Source organism: Ips typographus, linkage group LG2 (genome assembly GCF_016097725.1).
Source record: "Ips typographus isolate SLU linkage group LG2, UJ_Ityp_2.0, whole genome shotgun sequence".
NCBI lineage: Eukaryota > Metazoa > Arthropoda > Insecta > Coleoptera > Curculionidae > Ips > Ips typographus.
In genome coordinates, this window is record NC_138423.1 from 22,567,839 (window position 1) to 22,587,611 (window position 19,773).

General features: G+C 33.5%; 4 protein-coding genes, 1 long non-coding RNA gene and 1 other non-coding gene across 8 annotated transcripts; 4 read left to right on the forward strand and 2 right to left on the reverse strand.

Annotated features, from left to right (window-relative positions):
• Window positions 1–202: 202 nt before the first annotated feature.
• On the forward strand, window positions 203–1,412 carry LOC145724477 (succinate dehydrogenase assembly factor 2-A, mitochondrial-like). The gene is made up of 4 exons (XM_081972773.1): window positions 203–389; window positions 468–613; window positions 667–780; window positions 831–1,412. The coding sequence occupies exons 1-4, from the start codon at window positions 360–362 to the stop codon at window positions 985–987; spliced, it is 447 nt and encodes a 148-aa protein (XP_081828899.1). The 5' UTR covers window positions 203–359; the 3' UTR covers window positions 988–1,412.
• Window positions 1,413–1,568: 156 nt separating this feature from the next.
• LOC145724478 (uncharacterized) lies at window positions 1,569–2,517 on the forward strand. The gene is made up of 3 exons (XR_014177010.1): window positions 1,569–1,946; window positions 2,001–2,172; window positions 2,321–2,517. It is a non-coding gene; the product is annotated as an uncharacterized LOC145724478 (long non-coding RNA).
• A 669-nt stretch (window positions 2,518–3,186) lies between these two features.
• On the reverse strand, window positions 3,187–11,516 carry LOC145724475 (uncharacterized). Of its 3 annotated transcripts, none has more exons than XM_081972771.1 (17): window positions 11,357–11,516; window positions 11,224–11,263; window positions 10,890–11,167; window positions 10,756–10,832; window positions 8,012–8,303; window positions 7,804–7,962; window positions 5,564–5,710; window positions 5,405–5,507; window positions 5,215–5,352; window positions 5,015–5,164; window positions 4,796–4,957; window positions 4,548–4,742; window positions 4,294–4,495; window positions 4,102–4,240; window positions 3,786–3,916; window positions 3,575–3,725; window positions 3,187–3,280 (listed from the first exon to the last, which is right to left on the reverse strand). In XM_081972771.1, exons 1-17 carry the CDS (start codon window positions 11,389–11,391, stop codon window positions 3,202–3,204), a joined length of 2,478 nt encoding a protein of 825 aa, XP_081828897.1. In that variant the 5' UTR covers window positions 11,392–11,516; the 3' UTR covers window positions 3,187–3,201. The 3 variants fall into 3 exon arrangements, with proteins under 3 accessions (XP_081828897.1, XP_081828896.1, XP_081828898.1); XM_081972770.1 differs by having other exon boundaries at window positions 10,735–10,832; XM_081972772.1 differs by having other exon boundaries at window positions 10,735–10,832; window positions 11,224–11,283; window positions 11,357–11,514.
• A 646-nt stretch (window positions 11,517–12,162) lies between these two features.
• LOC145724601 (uncharacterized) lies at window positions 12,163–14,658 on the reverse strand. The gene is made up of 5 exons (XM_081972950.1): window positions 14,561–14,658; window positions 14,442–14,502; window positions 12,892–13,179; window positions 12,428–12,571; window positions 12,163–12,366 (listed from the first exon to the last, which is right to left on the reverse strand). Exons 1-5 carry the CDS (start codon window positions 14,567–14,569, stop codon window positions 12,287–12,289), a joined length of 582 nt encoding a protein of 193 aa, XP_081829076.1. The 5' UTR covers window positions 14,570–14,658; the 3' UTR covers window positions 12,163–12,286.
• Window positions 14,659–16,046: 1,388 nt separating this feature from the next.
• On the forward strand, window positions 16,047–18,864 carry RpL7A (ribosomal protein L7A). Its single transcript, XM_081971980.1, has 7 exons — window positions 16,047–16,206; window positions 16,610–16,724; window positions 17,007–17,156; window positions 17,488–17,551; window positions 17,972–18,128; window positions 18,325–18,400; window positions 18,595–18,864. The coding sequence occupies exons 1-7, from the start codon at window positions 16,192–16,194 to the stop codon at window positions 18,822–18,824; spliced, it is 807 nt and encodes a 268-aa protein (XP_081828106.1). The 5' UTR covers window positions 16,047–16,191; the 3' UTR covers window positions 18,825–18,864.
• On the forward strand, window positions 16,862–16,939 carry LOC145725731 (small nucleolar RNA SNORD36). The gene has a single exon (XR_014177382.1). It is a non-coding gene; the product is annotated as a small nucleolar RNA SNORD36 (small nucleolar RNA).
• Window positions 18,865–19,773: the final 909 nt, after the last annotated feature.

Genomic DNA, 19,773 nt, shown 5'->3' on the forward strand with positions numbered 1-19,773 from the left:
TTGTATTAATTTATGTAGTAATTTGCTTTTTATAATTATGTTGAAGGAGACGGCATTTAAAATGAGTAAGCTCTAGCAACACAAATATTAATGAGGTAGGCAACCACATATACAACAATACATGCAATGCATACAACAAATTTCAATAATTACTAAAAGAAGAGGAGAAGCCAATGCCGACTTTCACGTAACTAATTGACAACTGACACTTTCCCTGCAAGAGTTTGAGGTTATAGGTAACAAATAATATCATAAAATTTAAAAAATAATTCAAAAAATAGATTACTTTCTCTAATTATTGTTGCAAACAACTTCAAAGACTTAAAAGCATCGTTTCTCTGTTCTAAATTTAAGAAATAATGAACACTTTAAAAGCTGTCAGTCGAAAAGTAAGTTAAACCTTATGTAATCCAGTCAGTTGGCTACAAAACTTTTTCTGTGTAATTCTATTTTGATTATAATTACAGGCAAATTTACTGACCAACATTAAGAATGTCGGCTTTGCCACCAGACTCAGTTCTGACGCAGTAATTCATCCACCTGAAGATCCACTTATTACAATTCCCAGACCGACCTCTCGAGAAAATGAAAGTGAAACTCAAAGAAAGGCCAGGTAAACTCTTAAATTAGCCATATGATTGTAACTTATGTTTCTCTGAATTTTAGATTGGTTTACCAGTCTAGAAAAAGGGGAATGCTGGAAAATGATTTGCTGTTAAGCACATTTGTAGCAAAACACCTTAACCAGTTTACACCACAACAAGTTGATACCTATGACAAGTAAACAAGATAGCTCTATTATTGCTCTCAGTTAATCTTGTATGTTGCAGATTAATAAATGGGCCGTCAAATGACTGGGACATTTACTACTGGGCTTCAGATGTCAAGGAAATACCAGAAGAGTTTAATACAGATGTGATGCAAATGTTGAGGCTGCACTGTAAAAATCTGAACAAAGAATCACGAATTAGGCAACCTGACCTTTAGTTTAAAGAAAAAAGTCTTGCAGTATTTGTTTAAAGGACTGATTTGTTATTTATTGTTTTATTATCTATATTATATTTATTCAGAATGAGGTTTATTGAGACTACAAAAGTAGAAACTTAAAATTCTAGACTTAAATTGGTAGTTTCTGGAATTGACATGGGAATTTAAATTACTGTTTATAGGCTAATGCATTTCATAATAAAGTAGTGTTCTGTATACAGTTATGTTTAAGTATTCTTGACATATTAGAGAAAACCGAAAATTGTGATTGTGACACCTTGTCACAAAAATGTAAAAAAAATCCTGGATAATTATCAAAAACTGTCAAATTTATATTACAAAACATCACTAAGCAATGAGTATTTTGTAGTAAATTTTATGGTGGTTTGCATTAATCATCAAATAATAGATTGATTTTAAAATAACGGATTTTTGTTTTTTTCTTGTACCCAAATGGCTTCCATTTTTCATTTAGTTGGCATAGACATAAAAACTGAATTATAGAAATATTAGAAATAATGAAAGTACTTTTTCAGGTAGGTAGTCAAATTAAATTTGCGTAATCCACCTTCAGAAGAGATTTTATTTCAGGAGGTTTTGATATTAAAATGTAAATCGAATATTACAAAAATAAGATAGCATATCCCTTCTGAAGTATTTGCATTTGGCAAAGAATATAAATATGCATGACAAATCAGAAGTTTTCAGAGGTAATCCGTATAGACAAGAAATTGGGAATCTTTCGACGCGTAAAAATTTTTCTCCTTTGGTAATTCTTGTCCATCTAAACTTCTAATATGATCCGACATAAAAAGCAAATCGCGGGCATCCTTTGGTCTTATATAAGAACGTTTTCCTTGCAAACTCCTTACAGTTTCAAACCAGCTTTACTGTAGATTCCATCACCAGTATTTATACAGAGCAGGGTTATAAAAAGCAACAATGGCAAAACATTTGAGGTAAGTTGTGTGTCTTGTAATATTGTATTTTTGGTTTTAAAATTTGATTTGTAGTACATTTTTGGCTCTGTTCTCCATTGTCGTTATTCTGGTGTCGCACTGCTGCTCACAAGTGACGTTTTCGAGAAACTGGGAAGGAGCGGGAGGGAAGCGTAGTCCACATGCAGTTCCAGTCCCGGAAATTTACTTTCGTTTGTCCGCTAACAGCATTTGCCAATACCTTTTGGTAAGTTATTTTTACCATAATTTTCAAAATGCACGTTTGTCAAATAATTTGTATAGTAAAGTAAAGTTCGGCTGGCTCTCATAAGAAACGAATAAAGAAAAATTACGACTAAAAATTAATATGTTTAATAAGTGTTTTTCTTTTTTAGTCTGAAATAAAGCAAATAACGCCGTGTGATGCCCGAAACGAAGAAGGAACCTCGGTATTCTCGACAAATTAAAAAAAATGTTATTAATAATTACGCTTTGTTGTTTCATCATTGATTCATCAGTCGCTTGTAGGATATCTTAGGCAAGTTATTATTTACAATTTTTAAGGACAAATAAATCGAAATAATATATTAAAGCCAGTTTTATTATTAGATTTTAAGTTTTTTAAACCATTTCGTCCACACACTGTCAGCTTTGAAAATGGACTATTCTTTAAAGCAATCTTATCGATTTTCTTCTAACATTACTATCTCACTAATGTAGTTTTTCTGTAATCGGGATTTGTCTATTAAGTACATTTATTAAATTGAAAATGAAATCAAAAACTTGTAATAAATGCAAAATGTTTATTACAATGTTGGTGTTCTACATAATTTTGGTCTTGAATCAAATGCGCATTCGCATCTTTTCTCACCACAAACTTTGCATCCGCTCCCAGCTCTACCACCTATTAAAAAAAGATTGTATCAAATAGTATTGCAACCAAACAGTCAGATATGATTAATATTAGTCATATATTATACATCAGTGTGTAACAAAAGTATGAAAACCTTACAGTATCTCCAAAACTGTTTGTCGAAATTTTGTACGGATCGGGAAGATTTGAAATTATGGTTGAGCAAATTGTATTTTCTCGTTGAATATACTCTAAATTTTATAATTTTTTAGCATATTGGGCTGTGGAAATAATAATGGGAACACAAAAGAGGTTTTATCAAGAAGGAATCTCAAAACAAACACGGTTTTCGAGATTCAAAAAAATATGCATGCAGGAATTCGTGAATAAATTGCAAAACTAGTGAATACGTGCAAAAATATTTTACAACAAACCATTAGAATTTTTTTCATTTTGCTGCCCATCACAATTTGACGTGTTTGGCTCGTCGTCATTTTTGTCCCTATAAAGTTCGTAGGCTGTAAACACTAAAGTTTACTTTTCTGCATAAAACTAATATATTAAATAATTTAAAATTTGAATTTTACAACAATTAAAAATAATTTCTGTTTAGTTTAGTTTAGTTTAGATTAGGCCCGGTTGTACAAAACTGAATTTTTAAACCCGGTTTAAATAAAAAAACGTCACTTTAACAGTAATGAATTTCATATGACAAAGTTCCAATTACTAGTGGTGGTTTAACAAACTAGTGGTGGTTAAACTCTATGGAATGTTGTCATTATCTGGATATTCTTACCTTATTTTGGCGTCTTCACTATTATATTTCTTGATAACACTTAGTTCTTCATTATTGTGCCCAACTTCTTTCCTAATCGCCTCATAACAGCCGCAAGAATATTTACTTCTGCCAGGTACGCATTTACTGCAACTACACGGAGCACTGCTCCCTAAATATTGTTTATTATTATATTCTGTCCAGGGTTAACTATAATATGGTGAGCCTATACCGTTTTCGAGCTTTTGGCAACTTTCCATATAACACAATGGAGTGGCAGGATACCTGCCTATACTACCCTGACGGTTTACAGTTTTTGTCCTCATTGAATTCCTCAGTAAATTTTGTGAACAAGTCGTAAACCTGTAAAACGCTTGACAAGTTTTAGTTTTTTCCACATGTTGAGATTTATGTGATTGATAAAACAATCAACTTTCAGCTGGTTGCTTTTCCTTGACCAATCACAAACTGTGCTACAATTTGTTGAGCTCAAATTGAACGCAAATAATGACATAACCGCCAATTGTCCTGGTTTGAACCTTACCTACCTTCTAGGTTTCGCGGTTTCGAATATAGCCTCCGATGTCGGTTTGTGTGTAAACTCTTTCCGTTCTTCGGAAAAAGACCTGGTGGAATTTGGTGGGTCTCTTCCTATGCCGCAATAAGATAGTGAGCTTTTAGGTTTCTCTAAAAATGATACAATTGCCCATATTTTATTAAAAAAACACATAACTACCAACCTGCTGTTAAATATTCCACTAGTAACGCTTCTCCCGAGGGCAATTGAGTAATAAAGTCGTCTTGGTCTAATTCAGCTTCTAAAAGATCAAACTCCTCCTTATGGTCGTCGTCATCATCTCGAATGCTTGGATCATTTTTCCCTAAGAGTCGTGATTGAAGGATGAAATCTAGTTGCTTTTTAACATTCTCATCTTTAGTAACCTAAAGAAGAGTAAAGTTACTGACAGTAAGTTTTTCTTTATGTAAAAGTTACTGGAATGAGTTTGGTGATAATTTTATCTAATTCCTGATTTTTGGCCTCTTGAATTAGTTCCTTCTTCTCAAACAAACTAAACATAATTCCATTAATATACGGAAGGTAAATCTCGTTTTCACTTGCCAGAAATTTTCGTATCAGACCCACTACTTTGCTTGGTTCTTTAATTGATCGATTTTTGGCTTCATCTACCTAAAAAAAGATCATTACGACAACAAATCTTTGGCTTTAACCTTGAACAGTACTAGACACAAATTCATTAGCAGTGCTGAGCAGTACTCCAAGCAATATTTAGACAATTTTTCATAGAATTCATCCATGTAATCAATGATAACTTCTAAAAGTCCTTCTTTAACTAATTGATTCCTGCACTGCTTTCTTATAGACAGTTTTTGTACACTGGCTATCTAAAATAATTTTTTTTGGGGATAACATTAAATTGTATTAATGAAATTAATAAAAACCAGCATATTTCTTGTTACAGCTCCTGATAAGGTTCTAACATCTTTGACTTTTTTAACCAGCACTCGTTTTAAAAGTCTTTCATCCAGGGTCAGGTAGTCTCTTCCTTGTTTTAGTGATGCCAGAGTGTTAATTAGTCTGCAAATTGACTCCTAAAACCAAGTTTATTGTTTTGAAGTTTTGAAAATTTTAGTTTGGGTACCTGAACGTAGTGATCTGTACCGTAACCAAGAAGCAATCTTTCGGGAATACTTAAATTAGCAAAAAGATCCAACAAATCATTATTGACATAAGACTCCAGGACTTTTTCCCTTGTAGGACCGTCACTTTTAGTCACTTTCTAAAACACGACTGTCTATTATTTTCGTTGTGGAAATTGTGTTGCAACTTACCCATCTAAGTGCCTGTAAAATTCTAATTTTCCTGTCATTATCACCGTGAATTAAATCCGTTTTTAATTTATCATAGTCAATATAGAGAGCATTATTTTTGGTTCTAAATTAAATGGGTGTTATTGCAATTTCTGGTTAACTTAAAAGGTAAAAACTCACCTTAAATTTTCACAATCAAAATATTCACCCTCGCCAGCACCACAATTAGAAGGTGATTTTACGGCCTCGTTCAGGACTTCGCCAACGATTTTTTCTACGTCTTCTTTGTTAAGATGCTGGGTAAAACCTTTTTCTGGATTTTTATCCCTGTAATTCAAGTCAGTCTGTTAGTCTGAGTTCTCAGAAGACTCAAAATATGACTATTTTACACAAAATTCAATTCTAAACTGATTACACTACACTTTTCATGCACCCCCTGTATAGTAGCGACACTAACGAACTGTAAAACTTCCAGGAATTAGTTTAGCAGTTCTTTACGAACATTTCTCTCTATCAAATTTTTCGAAACTTAGTTCCACACCGTTTCTGAGTTATTTAGCAAAAACTGATTTAATGTAACAAATTTTCAAATCAGTTAAAGTTGTGATTTGAAATTCGAACACCCTGTAACTTGGTTGTTTTTAGGAGTTCAGGGAGGCTGAACCACTCAAACTAACCGTCTTGAGCTCCGCTTTCCAGTGGTGTTGAGCAAAAAATCTTAACTGAAAATTTGCGTGCAGGGTGACCAAGAACAGTCAATCACCATACTTTTCATGCACACCATGAATACTGGAAGCAAAAACGGTCCTGTAAATTTACGGTATTGGATTAAGGAGTTGATTAAAAACATTTTTGGTTTCCTGCAGTTTTTTCTAACTTTCACCGTTTTTGAGTTATTTAGGAAAGACTAGTTTAGTGCAACCATTTTTAAATCTTAAAACTGTTAAGGACAGTCTGGGACAAAATCGTCTGTAAAACTCACTTGGAGTAACCGAATCATGTTTTTAAGCACATTTTTGGAATTCTCATTAAGTTGCCTATCTACTGACATAAAAAACATTACAAAATCAGTTAAAGTATTGGAGCAAAATGGTGTCAAAGTATCAACTGTCAGAAAGACGGGTTGAAGGGACAGTTAAGGACCAAATCGCCTGTAAAACCCACTTAGGGTGAGAAAATGTTTTACACATTTTTGAAATCCTTATTAAATTTCCTATCCAATAACCCGAAAAAACCATACAAATTTTGGTACAGTCAGGGAGAAAAGCGGTGAACTTCGAGAAATACAGTATTCGTAATTTACAGGTAATTTACCGGTCAAATTTTCCTGGTAAAGTAAATATTTACTTTACTGGTAAATTATCCATCACTCATTTTTTAATAAAAAAAGTTATTTAAAAACAACATTTTTTAATCTATTAAGATGGATGTGTTATGAAAACCTTCTGTAAGGACAATAAATGTAAAAAAAATTAATAATTTGATTTTTTTAAGGCATTTTCAAAATAGTACTGAAATTCATGAAAATTGGTTCAAAACTAAAAAATGAGCAAAATTATGAAAATTGATAAAAATCATGAAAATTGGTTTAAATACTAAAAAATTAGCAAAATCATGAAAATTGATCAAAATCATGAAAATTGGTTCAAAAACTAAAAAATGAGCAAAATGATGAAAATTGATAAAAATCATGAAAATTGGTTCAAAAACTAAAAAATTAGCAAAATCATGAAAATTGATCAAAATCATGAAAATTGGTTCAAAAACTAAAAAATGAGCAAATTGATGAAAATTGATAAAAATTATGAAAATTGGTTCAAAAACTAAAAAATGAGCAAAATTATGAAAATTGATCAAAATCATGAAAATTGGTTCAAAAACTAAAAAATGAGCAAAATTATGAAAATTGATCAAAATCATGAAAATTGGTTTAAAAACTAAAAAATGAGCAAAATTATGAAAATTGATCAAAATCATGAAAATTGGTTCAAAACTAAAAAATTTACAAAATTTTGAAAATTGATCAAAATCATGAAAATTGGTTCAAAAACTAAAATTCCAATCCAAAAACATTCATTTTTTGGATTTTTACACATCTTTCAAAATTATATGTCAAATCAATGAATGGAGTAGCGGGTTTCTGACAGTCTCCCCTTTAGAGAAAGAGCCAACGTTTCGACGTTATTGCAAGCCATCATTAAGGAAATTTTCCTGTAGGTGCTTGTGGTGTTATAGGGTTTTAGGAGGCAAAACTCACAAAAGTGCAAAATTGTATAGGTACACATTATTTAACAATAAATATTAAAAATTTTTGAACAAAGATCGAAATTTTATAAATCCAAAAAGATCAGAAAGTTTCTCACTTTTACTGACTTATTTGCCTAAACAAAATTGAACCAATAATATGCTTGTATACTCACTTTTCCAACTCAAATATCCTTTCAAAAACAGATTCTAGAATGATTCGTACTGTGTCTGGTGTTAACGGAGGGCTTAGAGGAGTGTTGCGATTCAACCTCTCCAAATCCAAACTCAAAAATTCGGTTCGTTGAACCGGCGTTTTCCTACCCTCTGGTGTTCTTTGACAGAAGTTCATAAAATGGTACCTACTTTAGATTAAAAAACTACCTTGGAGTACTCGGTCTGAGATCTCTTGGCTCCCGAATCTCCTCGATACGATACACGTCAACCTCATTGCTGCACTCAACTCTTTTTTTGCTAGTTTTCGATTGGGGCGAGGGTGAACGGGTTCGAGAATATGATCGGGTACTCGGCGGACTTCTGGAACGATTCGAAGAGGGTCGTTCTTCGCTAAACAGCGTGGGGTAGATGTTTTTGCACTGTTCTAGAACCGAGTTGATGTTTTTGGTTTGACAGAGAATGTTCATTTGAAGGGCTGTGGTAAGTTCGCTGGTAACTTCTAAAAAAAAAAAATTTGTTTAAAGGTACCTCTCTTAAGATTATGAAACCTGCTTTTTATGTTTGATAATGTCGTTTAGTATACATTTGCGATGGATCAATTGACAATTAATATTATATTACCCAACAAGTGTACTTCAATATGGCTAATGCTCTTAAAACGGAATTTATTGTTTTTTTTTTTTAATTTTTAAGTGGTGGTTGAAACATAACAAACTGAACACCCATGTGTATCCGGTAATTTTTTCTTTGTTGCATAAGGAAGTTTAAAAGTGCTTCTTTTTGAGTTATGCAATTTCAATTTTAAAAGCTGTTTGACTTATATGTAAACCTCTGGGCCGCTACATTTTGGTAAGAGTAAATACAGGGTGGTCCAGTTTTAAGTGTCAATAATTCACCATTTGATAGCTAATCAAAAAATAAGTTGACTTGCATTATGTCATTTTTCTGAAAAAGGTTTCCTAAGGAAGATACAGTCCTCCAAATTTCAATTCAAAAAATCGTTTTATATTTTAAAACTGAACATCCAAGACTTGTGAAAGTCCAAATTTGTACTGAATAGTCTAGAAACTTTTTTACTACTAGGAATGGTCTTATGATTCGCTTTCTCAGACTGCCATTCTGGTTGAGTATCTGAAACTGGCATTCAAGAACTAAAAAAAGTCCGGAAATCAAGACAAAGATTGTATTGAGCATGAAACTCATTTTTTACTACTAAAAATAATATAAAAGTTGACTTTTAATGCTAGAACTGACTTTACTAGGAGTAAAGAGAGTCCAAAAGTATATTTTCAAGACTTTAATTGGTGTACAACTCAATTTTCTGGACTGGACAACAAGTCTAGAAGTAAATTAAATTTTCGGACTATTTTATTTCTAAAAATTAGTTCTCAAGACTATTATTGTAGCATTTGGTACCAAAATTTTTTACTTTTATTACTGAAGAAACTTGACTTTTGGAAATAGTCTTAAACTCGATTTTTCAGTCTTAAAAAGCACTAAAAACAGTCTGAATTTCTTACAGGTGCTACAATTTATTGCACCTATGAGTGTAGAAGTCAATTTAATAGTGAAGAAGCTTGAAATAACATTTTCAAGACTGTGGTCAGTGGACAAACTGGCTTTTAGGCCTGATAAGTCAAAAACTTTGTAAAGATAGTCTTGAAACTCGATTTGAGGCACTGAAAACAGCCTTAAAACACTAAAAACAGTCTAGTTTATTAAGAAATACCCGAATTTTTAGCACTGAGGTGTCTAGAAGTCGATTTAATAGTGACAAAGCTTGGAATGCCATTCTAAGTCTATGAAGAATGTAAAAATTGTTTTTTAAGTTTGCTATGTCAATAACTTGGTGAAGATAGTCTTGAAACTCGATTTTCCAAGCTGAAAGCAGTTTTAAAGCACTAAAAATAGTCCAGAATTCGAAGAAAACGAAAAGCAAAGTAAAAAGCACGAAAAGTTTGTTTTCAAGACAATTTTCATGAATCTAATGTCAATGTCTTGCATCTAAGACTATTTTCAAGACTAAAACATTGAAATTTGTCTTCAAATTATGAAAACTTACTTCAAATGCAAGTTTTAAGCTTCTGATGTCACTTTTCATTAGTTCAGTCACATTTTGGGGTTTAAGTCAATTTTTAAGGTTTAAAAGTATGAATTTGTAGTAACAAATTCTTGAAAAAGTAGTTTTTATGTCTACTAGTCAATTTTTAGTATTAAAGTCTCTCGATTTGCATGAAAACTGGTTACAAACACAATTTTTAAGTTTCTGAAATTTTTATCTTTTCTAATTCAATTTTCAAAACTAAACTCCTTTAGTTTATCTGGAAACTATGAAAACTGGCTACAATAATATTTTTTAAACTTCTTAAGTGAATTTTCCATTTCCAAGACAATTTTTAAGTTGGGTTGGGTTAGTTTTGGGTCTTTGACCGTAATAACGTGTAATAAAGTGCTTGTTCCAAATTTGATCAATATTGCTCCAACGGTCTGACAGTTATGACAAAAAAAAAACGATTTTTTAAACAGAAATTTGAAGGACTGTATTTTCCTTAGGAAGCACTTTTCAGGAAAATGACATAATGAATGTCAACTTATTTTTTAATTGGCTATGGATTGGTGAATTATTGACATTTAAAACTGGACCAACCTGTATACTGTCTTGTTTTAAGCAGACATTTTTGAAGAATGCTAGTATTCACTAGATTTCAAAAAACACTTTAAAAGCCACTAATAAAGTTATTGCTTTTATATAAAAAAGCTTTATGAATTCAAAAAATGGTGTAATATTTATTTACCTAACAAATGCGGAAAGTGGTACTTTGAAAGGACCCTTTTCGCATGTGTTAGGTTAGGTTGGGGTTTTTTATTGGGAGTGACGTTTTCAATAATGTGAGTGGTAAAGTAACACTTTTCAATCTTCAATTACTCACCAATTAATTTATGATGCTCACCCTGTAACTGATCAAATTTTGATTTAAGTTCCTTGACTTCATATGTGGATACAGCATTATTATCTCCTACAACTTCCCTAAAAGTTGTACGTCCATGAGATTCGTTATAAATTAAAACAGTAAAACAAACTTACTTTTGGGTGTTTTTATTTGTATGGTCACACACGTAAAACACCGTAGTTTCGGCTGGTTTCAGCTTAAAAGTTTCACCGTGAAACGTCCCTTCCAAACAGTGGTTTTTCATTTTTTCACAACATTTCCCTTCAGTTTGCAGACACTGATTCCGCGAACATCTACATTTAGTCAAAAGTATCGGTATCGTGTGAATTTTATCCAGATCCAGTTGTCGGTCCATTTCCCATTCGTGCATCAGCGTTTCTGCCGTCTTGGAAAACTTGTGGTGCGATAAAAACTTATTTACGAAGAAGAAGTTAATTGCTTTTATGGTGTAAAGTTACTCATACTCACCAGGTAAAGAGTTTTGAATATCCCATACGAATTTGGTTCGCTAAAACAATTCAAATTTAACTTTTCAGGAAGTTTACACGTGCCCACTTTAGCAATTTAAAACTACTACTCAAAGGTGGAAATGGTTACTTACTCCTTGAGGCAGGATTTCTTATAGTCCATTTGCATGTACGATTTACGAAATAAAATGTGAAATGTAAAAATGGAAGACGCTATAGGGCATTTTATGTCCGATAGGAACGCAAAATTTGAACTGATGTAAAACCGGGAATCTGACAGTACGAATCGATAAAGAACGTCAAAATTGCATGTCAGATGTGCGGAACGCTCTATTATGAATCCAGAAAGTTTTTTCTTGACCTGCTATAATGATCATCGTCCAGAATTTTGCCTATAAATTCGTTGCTTTTGCGGCCTGATGTTGGCATCGTAGGTTACTTAGGTTGCGTGTCTCTGGATGCGACCTACTTTTAAAATCTACCATACTGTGGTTATGATGGTAGAAATTTAGGTCGTTTTAGCACACAATGCAAATTCCACCATTAAGTTATCATTTTGTGTCTTCGCATTTTTTTTTTTAATAAGTGGATGTCGGTTGCTTCATTAGCTTTTAGCACTGGATTGAAAAAACTTTTGGTTATTTTGAGTTGCTATCAAGCTGTGCTAATACTCCACAGAACAACCGATCCGTAATTCAAATTAGAACAATTTCAACATGTCACGACATCTAAATCCCGTAACTGTTTCTTACACTGTCGTGATTAATGCGATTTTTTCTGTGTCACAATATAATGTCGGCTAATTTTTTCACCAGTAATCGCCGACCCGATTTTGATCTTTGCAAAAATAGCATTAATGACACAGCAATTAAATCAGTATAATAGTAAAAAGGCGAGATTTGTGCCTTTTAAGACAAACAAAAGCTGAAATATAAACCTCTTATAACGTTTACGGTTACTTTTTATTTATAAAAAACAGTCAACAACATAAGTATAAAATTAGGCAACAAGAATCTTATGTACAAAACCAGTCTGCAGTTCATAAACACTAAAAAATAATGGCTTTAGTGTAGGTCGTGGCCGATGGAACCGGATAGAAGATGTTCATATCCTCCAGATCCTCCTGATGAGTCTTCACTAGCTCCTGCAATGTTTTAGAGTGTTTTTTCTAATTCAATTAAGGCTAGGTAAAGTGAAAGTAATACCCAAAACGTCACTGTAATGTTCGGCAAAGCCCCCACCTTCATGGACACCATAACCACCGTCAGAGCCTCCTCCTCCATGTCCTCCAGATGAATATTTACTGGAAGCTACGAAACTACCTCCGAAAGGTCCATGATGACCATCACCTGAATCACCAAATAAGTAAAATTTGTATATGGACAAAGCAAAAGTGTTTTAAAGAAAGTTCTTTGACATTTCAACACTTTCTTCTTGAAAATGTTATCTTCAGTGGTCCAGTAGGCAGAAACTTACAAAAACCCATTGGAAGCTTAACACAAATGCTCCAGGAACCAATTTATGGAAACGAAAATGATGTGAAAGTTAAACTGAGACAAGCACGGTCTCCTGTGACGTAGTAGAGACATATTATTAATTATAACCTTTTCTACGTCACATTTGGAATACCAAAATGGTTTTCGACCTCATTAGAAATAAAATAAGTTACCTTGATTGGTCAGATCGATAGTCTGTCCTTGTTGTCCACCACCTCCGCCAACAATGCTAACGCCATGATGGTAGTCACCATCACTGGACGCTCCACCTCCAGATCCGCCGCCTCCACCGCTAGACCAGCCGCTGCCGCCTCCGCTAGACCATCCGCCGCCACCTCCACCTCCAAGTGAAAGAGTTTCACCTCCTGATCCCAGATCGCTGTCGCTAAGGCCGTGGCTTGCTCCACTTAATGAAATACTGGCCAGGCTAAGGCCATGGTCGTCTCCTCCACTTCCATAAGCTGAAAAGTCCGGTAATTTAAAATAGAGTAGTAGCTCAAATCTGCCGTTAGATGGCGTAATATATTATTTATTCTTCTCAGTAAGAAGCAACAAGGAAAAAATTAATTCTCATTAGTAAATTGAGAGTAAAAAATAATCATGGTTGATCAGCTATACAATTCGTTGAACCTTTCGAATGAAAGGCGTTGTTAGAAGGAATTCCCATCAAAAGTGATAGTAAATTAGAACATTCCGCTGGAGAATGTTCATATACAAACAACAACTGAAAATGAAATGGAAGTGAAATCGCTCATCTACGCAGTTAAAAAAAATAAATCGATATTTTAAATGAGTGATCTTGTAAAAGGCATTCACTTTTCCGGTATTATTACTTCTTATGTAAGTCAGATTACCGGTTTTATGTCACAAACGATTTAATTATTTAATGATTCCAAACATATGTTATGATATAATTTCAAACTTTCTTAATGGCTTGTAGATATGCAAATTTTGATAATTATGATTAGAATTTATGATTTATGAATAGTGAAATCAAGATTAAATAGATATGAAACTAAAACTAGTAGGGAAAAAAAATTTCTTATTTGAAAAATAAAAAACGTTGATAGTTAGAAATATAAAAATAAATAAAAAATGTTTATCAGTTTTTATGGTTTTATCCAAATATATCTGAAGAGCATGCTACCCTGAATATCACGTAGGTACATAACAAAAATTCTGGAAATTTTGGACACTTTCTGAACCTGTTTAAACTGAAAAAAAGTCCTTTTTCTGAAAAATGCAGTTTCATAAATCTGAATGTACATAAAGTTGAGTACAGATGTCACCAGTTGTGGCACACTGTAAGGTTATGTTTAGGGACTGAACTAGGTATATTTTATATGTCGCTAACAAAACCTCTAGGACGCTATTCTGTTCTATGAACTTTTGTGAATTTTGCTCCAAACTCTCTGAGCAAAACGCAGCTTGGAAAATAGAAAATAGAAACCTTCTGATTCTCAAAAATACGTAAAGAAAATTCGATCTGCACGAAAGGTCTTAAAAAAATTAATACCTCAAGAAGATATTTCTGAAAAAAAATGTATGGAAAATGTAAAATGTAAGGGACTTTTGGCGTAGTTTCTGTCAACTTATTGCAAAGTTGATAAAAGACATCTTCAGAAAATATACAATAAATTGCACTCTTTTCCACATATCCTCAATTATACAAAGCATGCCAAATTATTTAAATTATAAATTTATTAAATCAAGTAATACTTACAGCTAGAAACTATTCCAGGCCTACAGATTCCTTGGCCAATTAAAGCACCAAGAACCACAAACTGAAATTGAACCACGATGTTTGTGTGAAATGAAACTTAAGATGTACATAATACTCACCCTAAGCATGGTTTAGCGTCTAGAAAAATTGAACCGAATCAAAATGGAAGTATGTAAACTAGTCATTTACTTCCTGACCACCATCTTTTATATATGGCAAGTGATTGTAACGAAAACAGATTGGCGAGAAGGGGATTGGATAGGTGTGGGTCCCGAAGAAAGCCTTTCTCTCCGCCACGGATTATGGAATTCAAGACCAATGTTAATAAACTGTTGAAGATGTGATATCTTGACAATCTCTTCGCCGTAACACGATGTAACAGTTATCGCTTTTGAGGCATTTTTTCATGTAATCGATTATACTTTAAGAACTTTTATTAGATCATTCACATATCTTAATTAGTATCTCTGTAACAATTCAGATTTTGTTACGTGTCAAAAATCTAGGAAGAATCAGACTTTTCGATTGTTATTGATTTAAATAGATTGTAACAGGAAGTGCTTTCTTATTAATAAAAACGAGCAGCTTCATTACGCTCGCATGAGAACACGAACTTTTTTGTGTCCTAAATTAGCAGGTACAGGTACAAGAAGAACGGAATTCCGGTAGGTATAAGAAAAACAAGTCAGTAGAATTAGAATATCCTATACTTTTTTAATAAGCATTTTAACTGACAAGCAAAATGTATCAAATTCAATGCGTAACATGTTTTAGGAAACATATCCCTACTTACAAAAAACCAACAATTCTGAGTTTGCTAAATTAGATGTTGCCCTCTAATAATTATATAGAGGCCGCATTTGTTTTCACGCTCCATAGAGCGATCAGAGCTTTTTCGACGTCACAATGACGTAATTTGACAATTGGTCAAATTATGGTGTTACCAAATTACGTCATCGTGACGTCAAAAGCGCTCTGCTCGCTCCATGGAGCTTAAAACGAATGCTGCCAGAATCTAATATCACGTGACAATTGCTAATCTGGTTTAAAAAAACGCTCAAACATGTCAACTTTTTCTCACATCGTTACCTGTAATACGTCATTATACAGGGAAAAGGAAATAAGCGTTGAAAACTTATTTTTAAAAGATATTACCTAAACGCGCCTTTAATAGGTCTGTCTGCACTTTGCAGAGAGATTCCCAAACTAGCAGTCAGAAAAATATGTACAGCCATTGGTCAGAAGTCAAGAAATGTCATAGTCACGTGAGCGTTGGACCAATGAAAGTCAACATTATTTGATTTTCTTCAACTTTGTTTCCTATGGTCGTAAAATCATACATAAGAACAAATTGATTGATTTGGACAAAATAAAGTTTAAGTAATAGGTTTTCAATTAGTAATCGATTTACATCTCTGTTTTATGTTCTGATCTCGTCTTATTCTCTCATTTATATTTCTTATGAATGCAGCCGAACTGAAGCTGAATAGTGAAATAATAGTAAAAACTAGATATCTCTGCTAGAGATTAAAAAAAGAAGAGATGATTGATGAAGCTTGTTTTTGACAGTTGAGACTTCACGTTGACGGAACACTCACAGCTGTCATAAGTCACTTTGTCCGTGTTCCGTCAGCCATTCGCCGTTGACGTTTCTTTTTACACAGCGATCCTTGGCAAGAGGTCGACTGTGTGTTTTGAAAATAGTTTACCGTGATTATTTGACTAATCCTAAAGGATTTTTCAGTTAAAAATGGTTCAAAAGAAAGTGAGTTTCTTGTATGTTTACTGTTTATAAGTATTTTTAGGTTTTTTCGTAGTTTATTTGAAATGTTTGTGTATTGAAGATGGAGCACCATTCTAAACACAAGTGTGGAAACAACATGTATAAACTTTTAGTTTTTGTCTTTTTAATGTTGTTTGAAACTAGTTAAAATCGTTAATCAAGTCGAGTATAAGTTAGTACTGCTTTATTGCCAATTTGCAATTATCTGTTTGTTTACATTTGGTTCTATGTTAAGTTATTGAAATGATGACCGTATTTGCTATCTGAAAGATGCTGCAGACACCCTAACTACCACCAATAGTTTGTGACTGATGTTTTCTACGCATAAACTACACCTTACAGTAGTAAAATTGATGGTTTTTTAAGTCACATTTGTTTGTTTTAGCCTAAGAAGAAGGTTGGAAAGAAAGTAGCAGCGGCTCCACTTGCTGTAAAGAAAGTAGAGTTGAAAAAGGAGGTAAATCCTTTATTTGAAAAGAGACCTCGCAATTTTGGTATTGGTAAGTGTCTGTTATAATTAGTTAGTACATTTAAAGTCTCAACCATATTTTATATCAAAGCTCTGTTGTAATGAAGCACTTGTTTCATTGCAGTAAGAAGTTTCTATAAAAAAAGGTATGGTTGAGGCTAAACTGGACAAAAATGATGATAAACTTGAAAACAGATTTTTTTGTGATGATATTACAAAAATACGAGCTTTTTAACCCTGATTTGTTTCCTACACCACTCATTATATGTGACATTCACTGGGATTTTTTTATGAATGATATGGTATTTTTTAGGACAGGATGTTCAACCCCCTCGTGACCTTTCCAGGTTTGTCAAGTGGCCTAAATACATTAGGATCCAAAGGCAGAAGGCGGTGCTCCAGAAAAGATTGAAGGTGCCCCCACCAATCAACCAATTCACCCAGACTCTGGATAAGCAAACAGGTTAGTAAAATGTAAGTTACTTAACCATTGAATATACCATTTACCATTAGTTTAGAGAGGCAAAATGTTTATTATTGGTGTTAATGTTTATTTTACAAAAGAGCTGCAGGATATTCCCATTTTGATTTTCTCCTTTGTTAATGGGAAAATTGAAAGAAAATATCCAAGATTGACCACATGCTCATAGTGCTACTTGTGCTGACTATAGCACATGTTAGTTTCTCATGCATGGGACAGTGTTATTATTTTAAAATACATATTGTTTGATAAAACCTAATACCTAAAATATGTGAAGTTGATATGAAAATTTAAAATAACCATTTAATTTCAGCCACTCAGCTTTTCAAAGTTTTGGAAAAGTACCGACCAGAGACTGCCCTTCAGAAGAAAAATAGGTAGGTAAATAGCATGTGTTTTAAATCTAAACTTGTCAGTTTTACCCTAAATTGTCCTTTTTTGCTGTAGTAGTATGAATGTTGAGCTTTTCTACAGTTAAAACTTAAATAATTGGTCATCATAATCAAGCAGAAATTGCAGGATGTTCCCATTCTAGTTTTCCTCATTTTAATGGGAAAGCTGAAAAAAAATATCCAAGATTAATTACATGCTCATAGTGCTACTTGTGCTGACCATAGCATAATTAGTTTCTCAGTCATGTGACACTCTTTCTGACTAAATTGGTTAAGTTTTTTGTAAGTTAATTTATAGACTACCTTCAAGTTGAAGTTTTAAATTAAAAGTAATCTTTTTGTCATAATTAATCACTTTACCCTGATTTAATGTAATTGATTGATTGTTAATGGTTAATTTTTCAGGCTAAAGGCTAAGGCAGAAGCAAAGGTAGCCAAGAAAGAGGAGACTCCCTCAAAAAAGCCCAACACTCTTAGGGCTGGCACCAACACTGTAACTAAATTGGTGGAACAGAAGAAAGCCCAGTTGGTGGTTATCGCCCATGATGTTGACCCTATTGAGGTATGTAGTTTTTGAACAGTTTGGTTAATATTTAACAAAACATTTTCTGTGATGCTATTTATTTGAATTTCTTCACCTGAGGCTGTTTCATTAAATGGACAGTTGCATGAAGAGCCTTGACTCTGAGATTTTAGTTTAACTTTTTTTCTAATAAGGATGAATAATATTCAGTGATTCAGTAAATATTTTTTTCCAGCTGGTTCTCTTCCTTCCTGCTTTGTGCAGAAAAATGGGTGTCCCATACTGTATTGTTAAGGGAAAGGCTCGTTTGGGTAAGTTTTCTAAGCAAAATCCTATTCAGAGGCTAAATTTATTTATACATGATGATTCAACTAAATTTTTGTCTTCTTTTCCCGTCTGACGACTTCTGAAGAGACACAAGTGTTCTGACAATTGTCTAATCAAATTTAATTAATTTATGTTCTTCTTATTTGTGCTATAAAACCGTCTTTTTTTACTTTGACAGGACTTCTTGTAAGGCGCAAAACATGCACCGCCGTTGCCTTGACCCAAGTCGATTCTGGTGACAGGTCCAACTTCAACAAGATCGTGGAGGCAATCAAAACTAACTTCAACGATCGCGGTGACGAACTCCGGAGGCATTGGGGCGGTGGCTTGCTCGGATCCAAATCCGCAGCTCGCATTGCCAAGATCGAAAGGGCCAAGCAAAAGGAGTTGGCACAAAAACAAGGTTAAGTCACCTCGTTTTTTGTAATAAATAATAAGTTTTAAGTTAGTGGAAGTTTTCTTAACCCTCTTCATTATGCTACCAAACCATTTTTGAAACACAGATTAAGACAAGAAGTAGCCTAAGTTAGGCTTAAACAAACTAAGTACATATAGCTGCTGGAAAGGTTATGCTCATGCAAAACAACAGAAAATTGGAAAAATTGAGTCCTTGGTACCTTAATAACTGTTCGTTAGGTAAAAATATCTCATTGCAAGCGCCGAAAATAGACAATTTCTCAGTAATGAAACGACCGAAAAATTGGTAGTTTTCAAAGTACTATAATGAAATAGTATATTCTATATTAAGAGTGGAAAGTAGTTATTTGCCGCTTGCACATGAAAATTGCAGCTTGAATCGAAGCCGAACGCTGCAATCATGTAAAAGCGGCAAAAGTACTTTCGGCTCGAAATATAGACGATATTTTTTCGACGACTGCTGTGGGGTGGAGTAGAAGGACAATTCACATCATTTCCGTAGCTCAAACTCATTGTCACCGATAAATCACTTTGACGGAATGGCTTTATTTCAAACAGGTATGTCAAGCGTTGTTATGAAAACGCCGAAAAAGTTGGCGGGTAGATTGTTAGTAGAAAGCGAAAACGCTCTAGGACAGAAAATGATTCACTTTCTGTACACGTGCGGCAAATAACCACTTTCTGTTTTGAAATGGAAGCGTACATGAGGTACTTTCAAAGTCAGTAGTCGAAAAAGTTATTTGAAATTCTGTTCTATTTTTAATAATAATTATAGTTTTAGGGATGAAAAAGTACCATTCAAACTATCAAACATTGTACTAACCCAAAGATGGCGCTGCTTTTGAGACGGTAGCTACGAGCCTAAATCTCAACCAGCCTACTGTGCATTGGGCATAAATCTCATCGAACCTACTGTTCGCTTGATGCAACGTTGCCAATT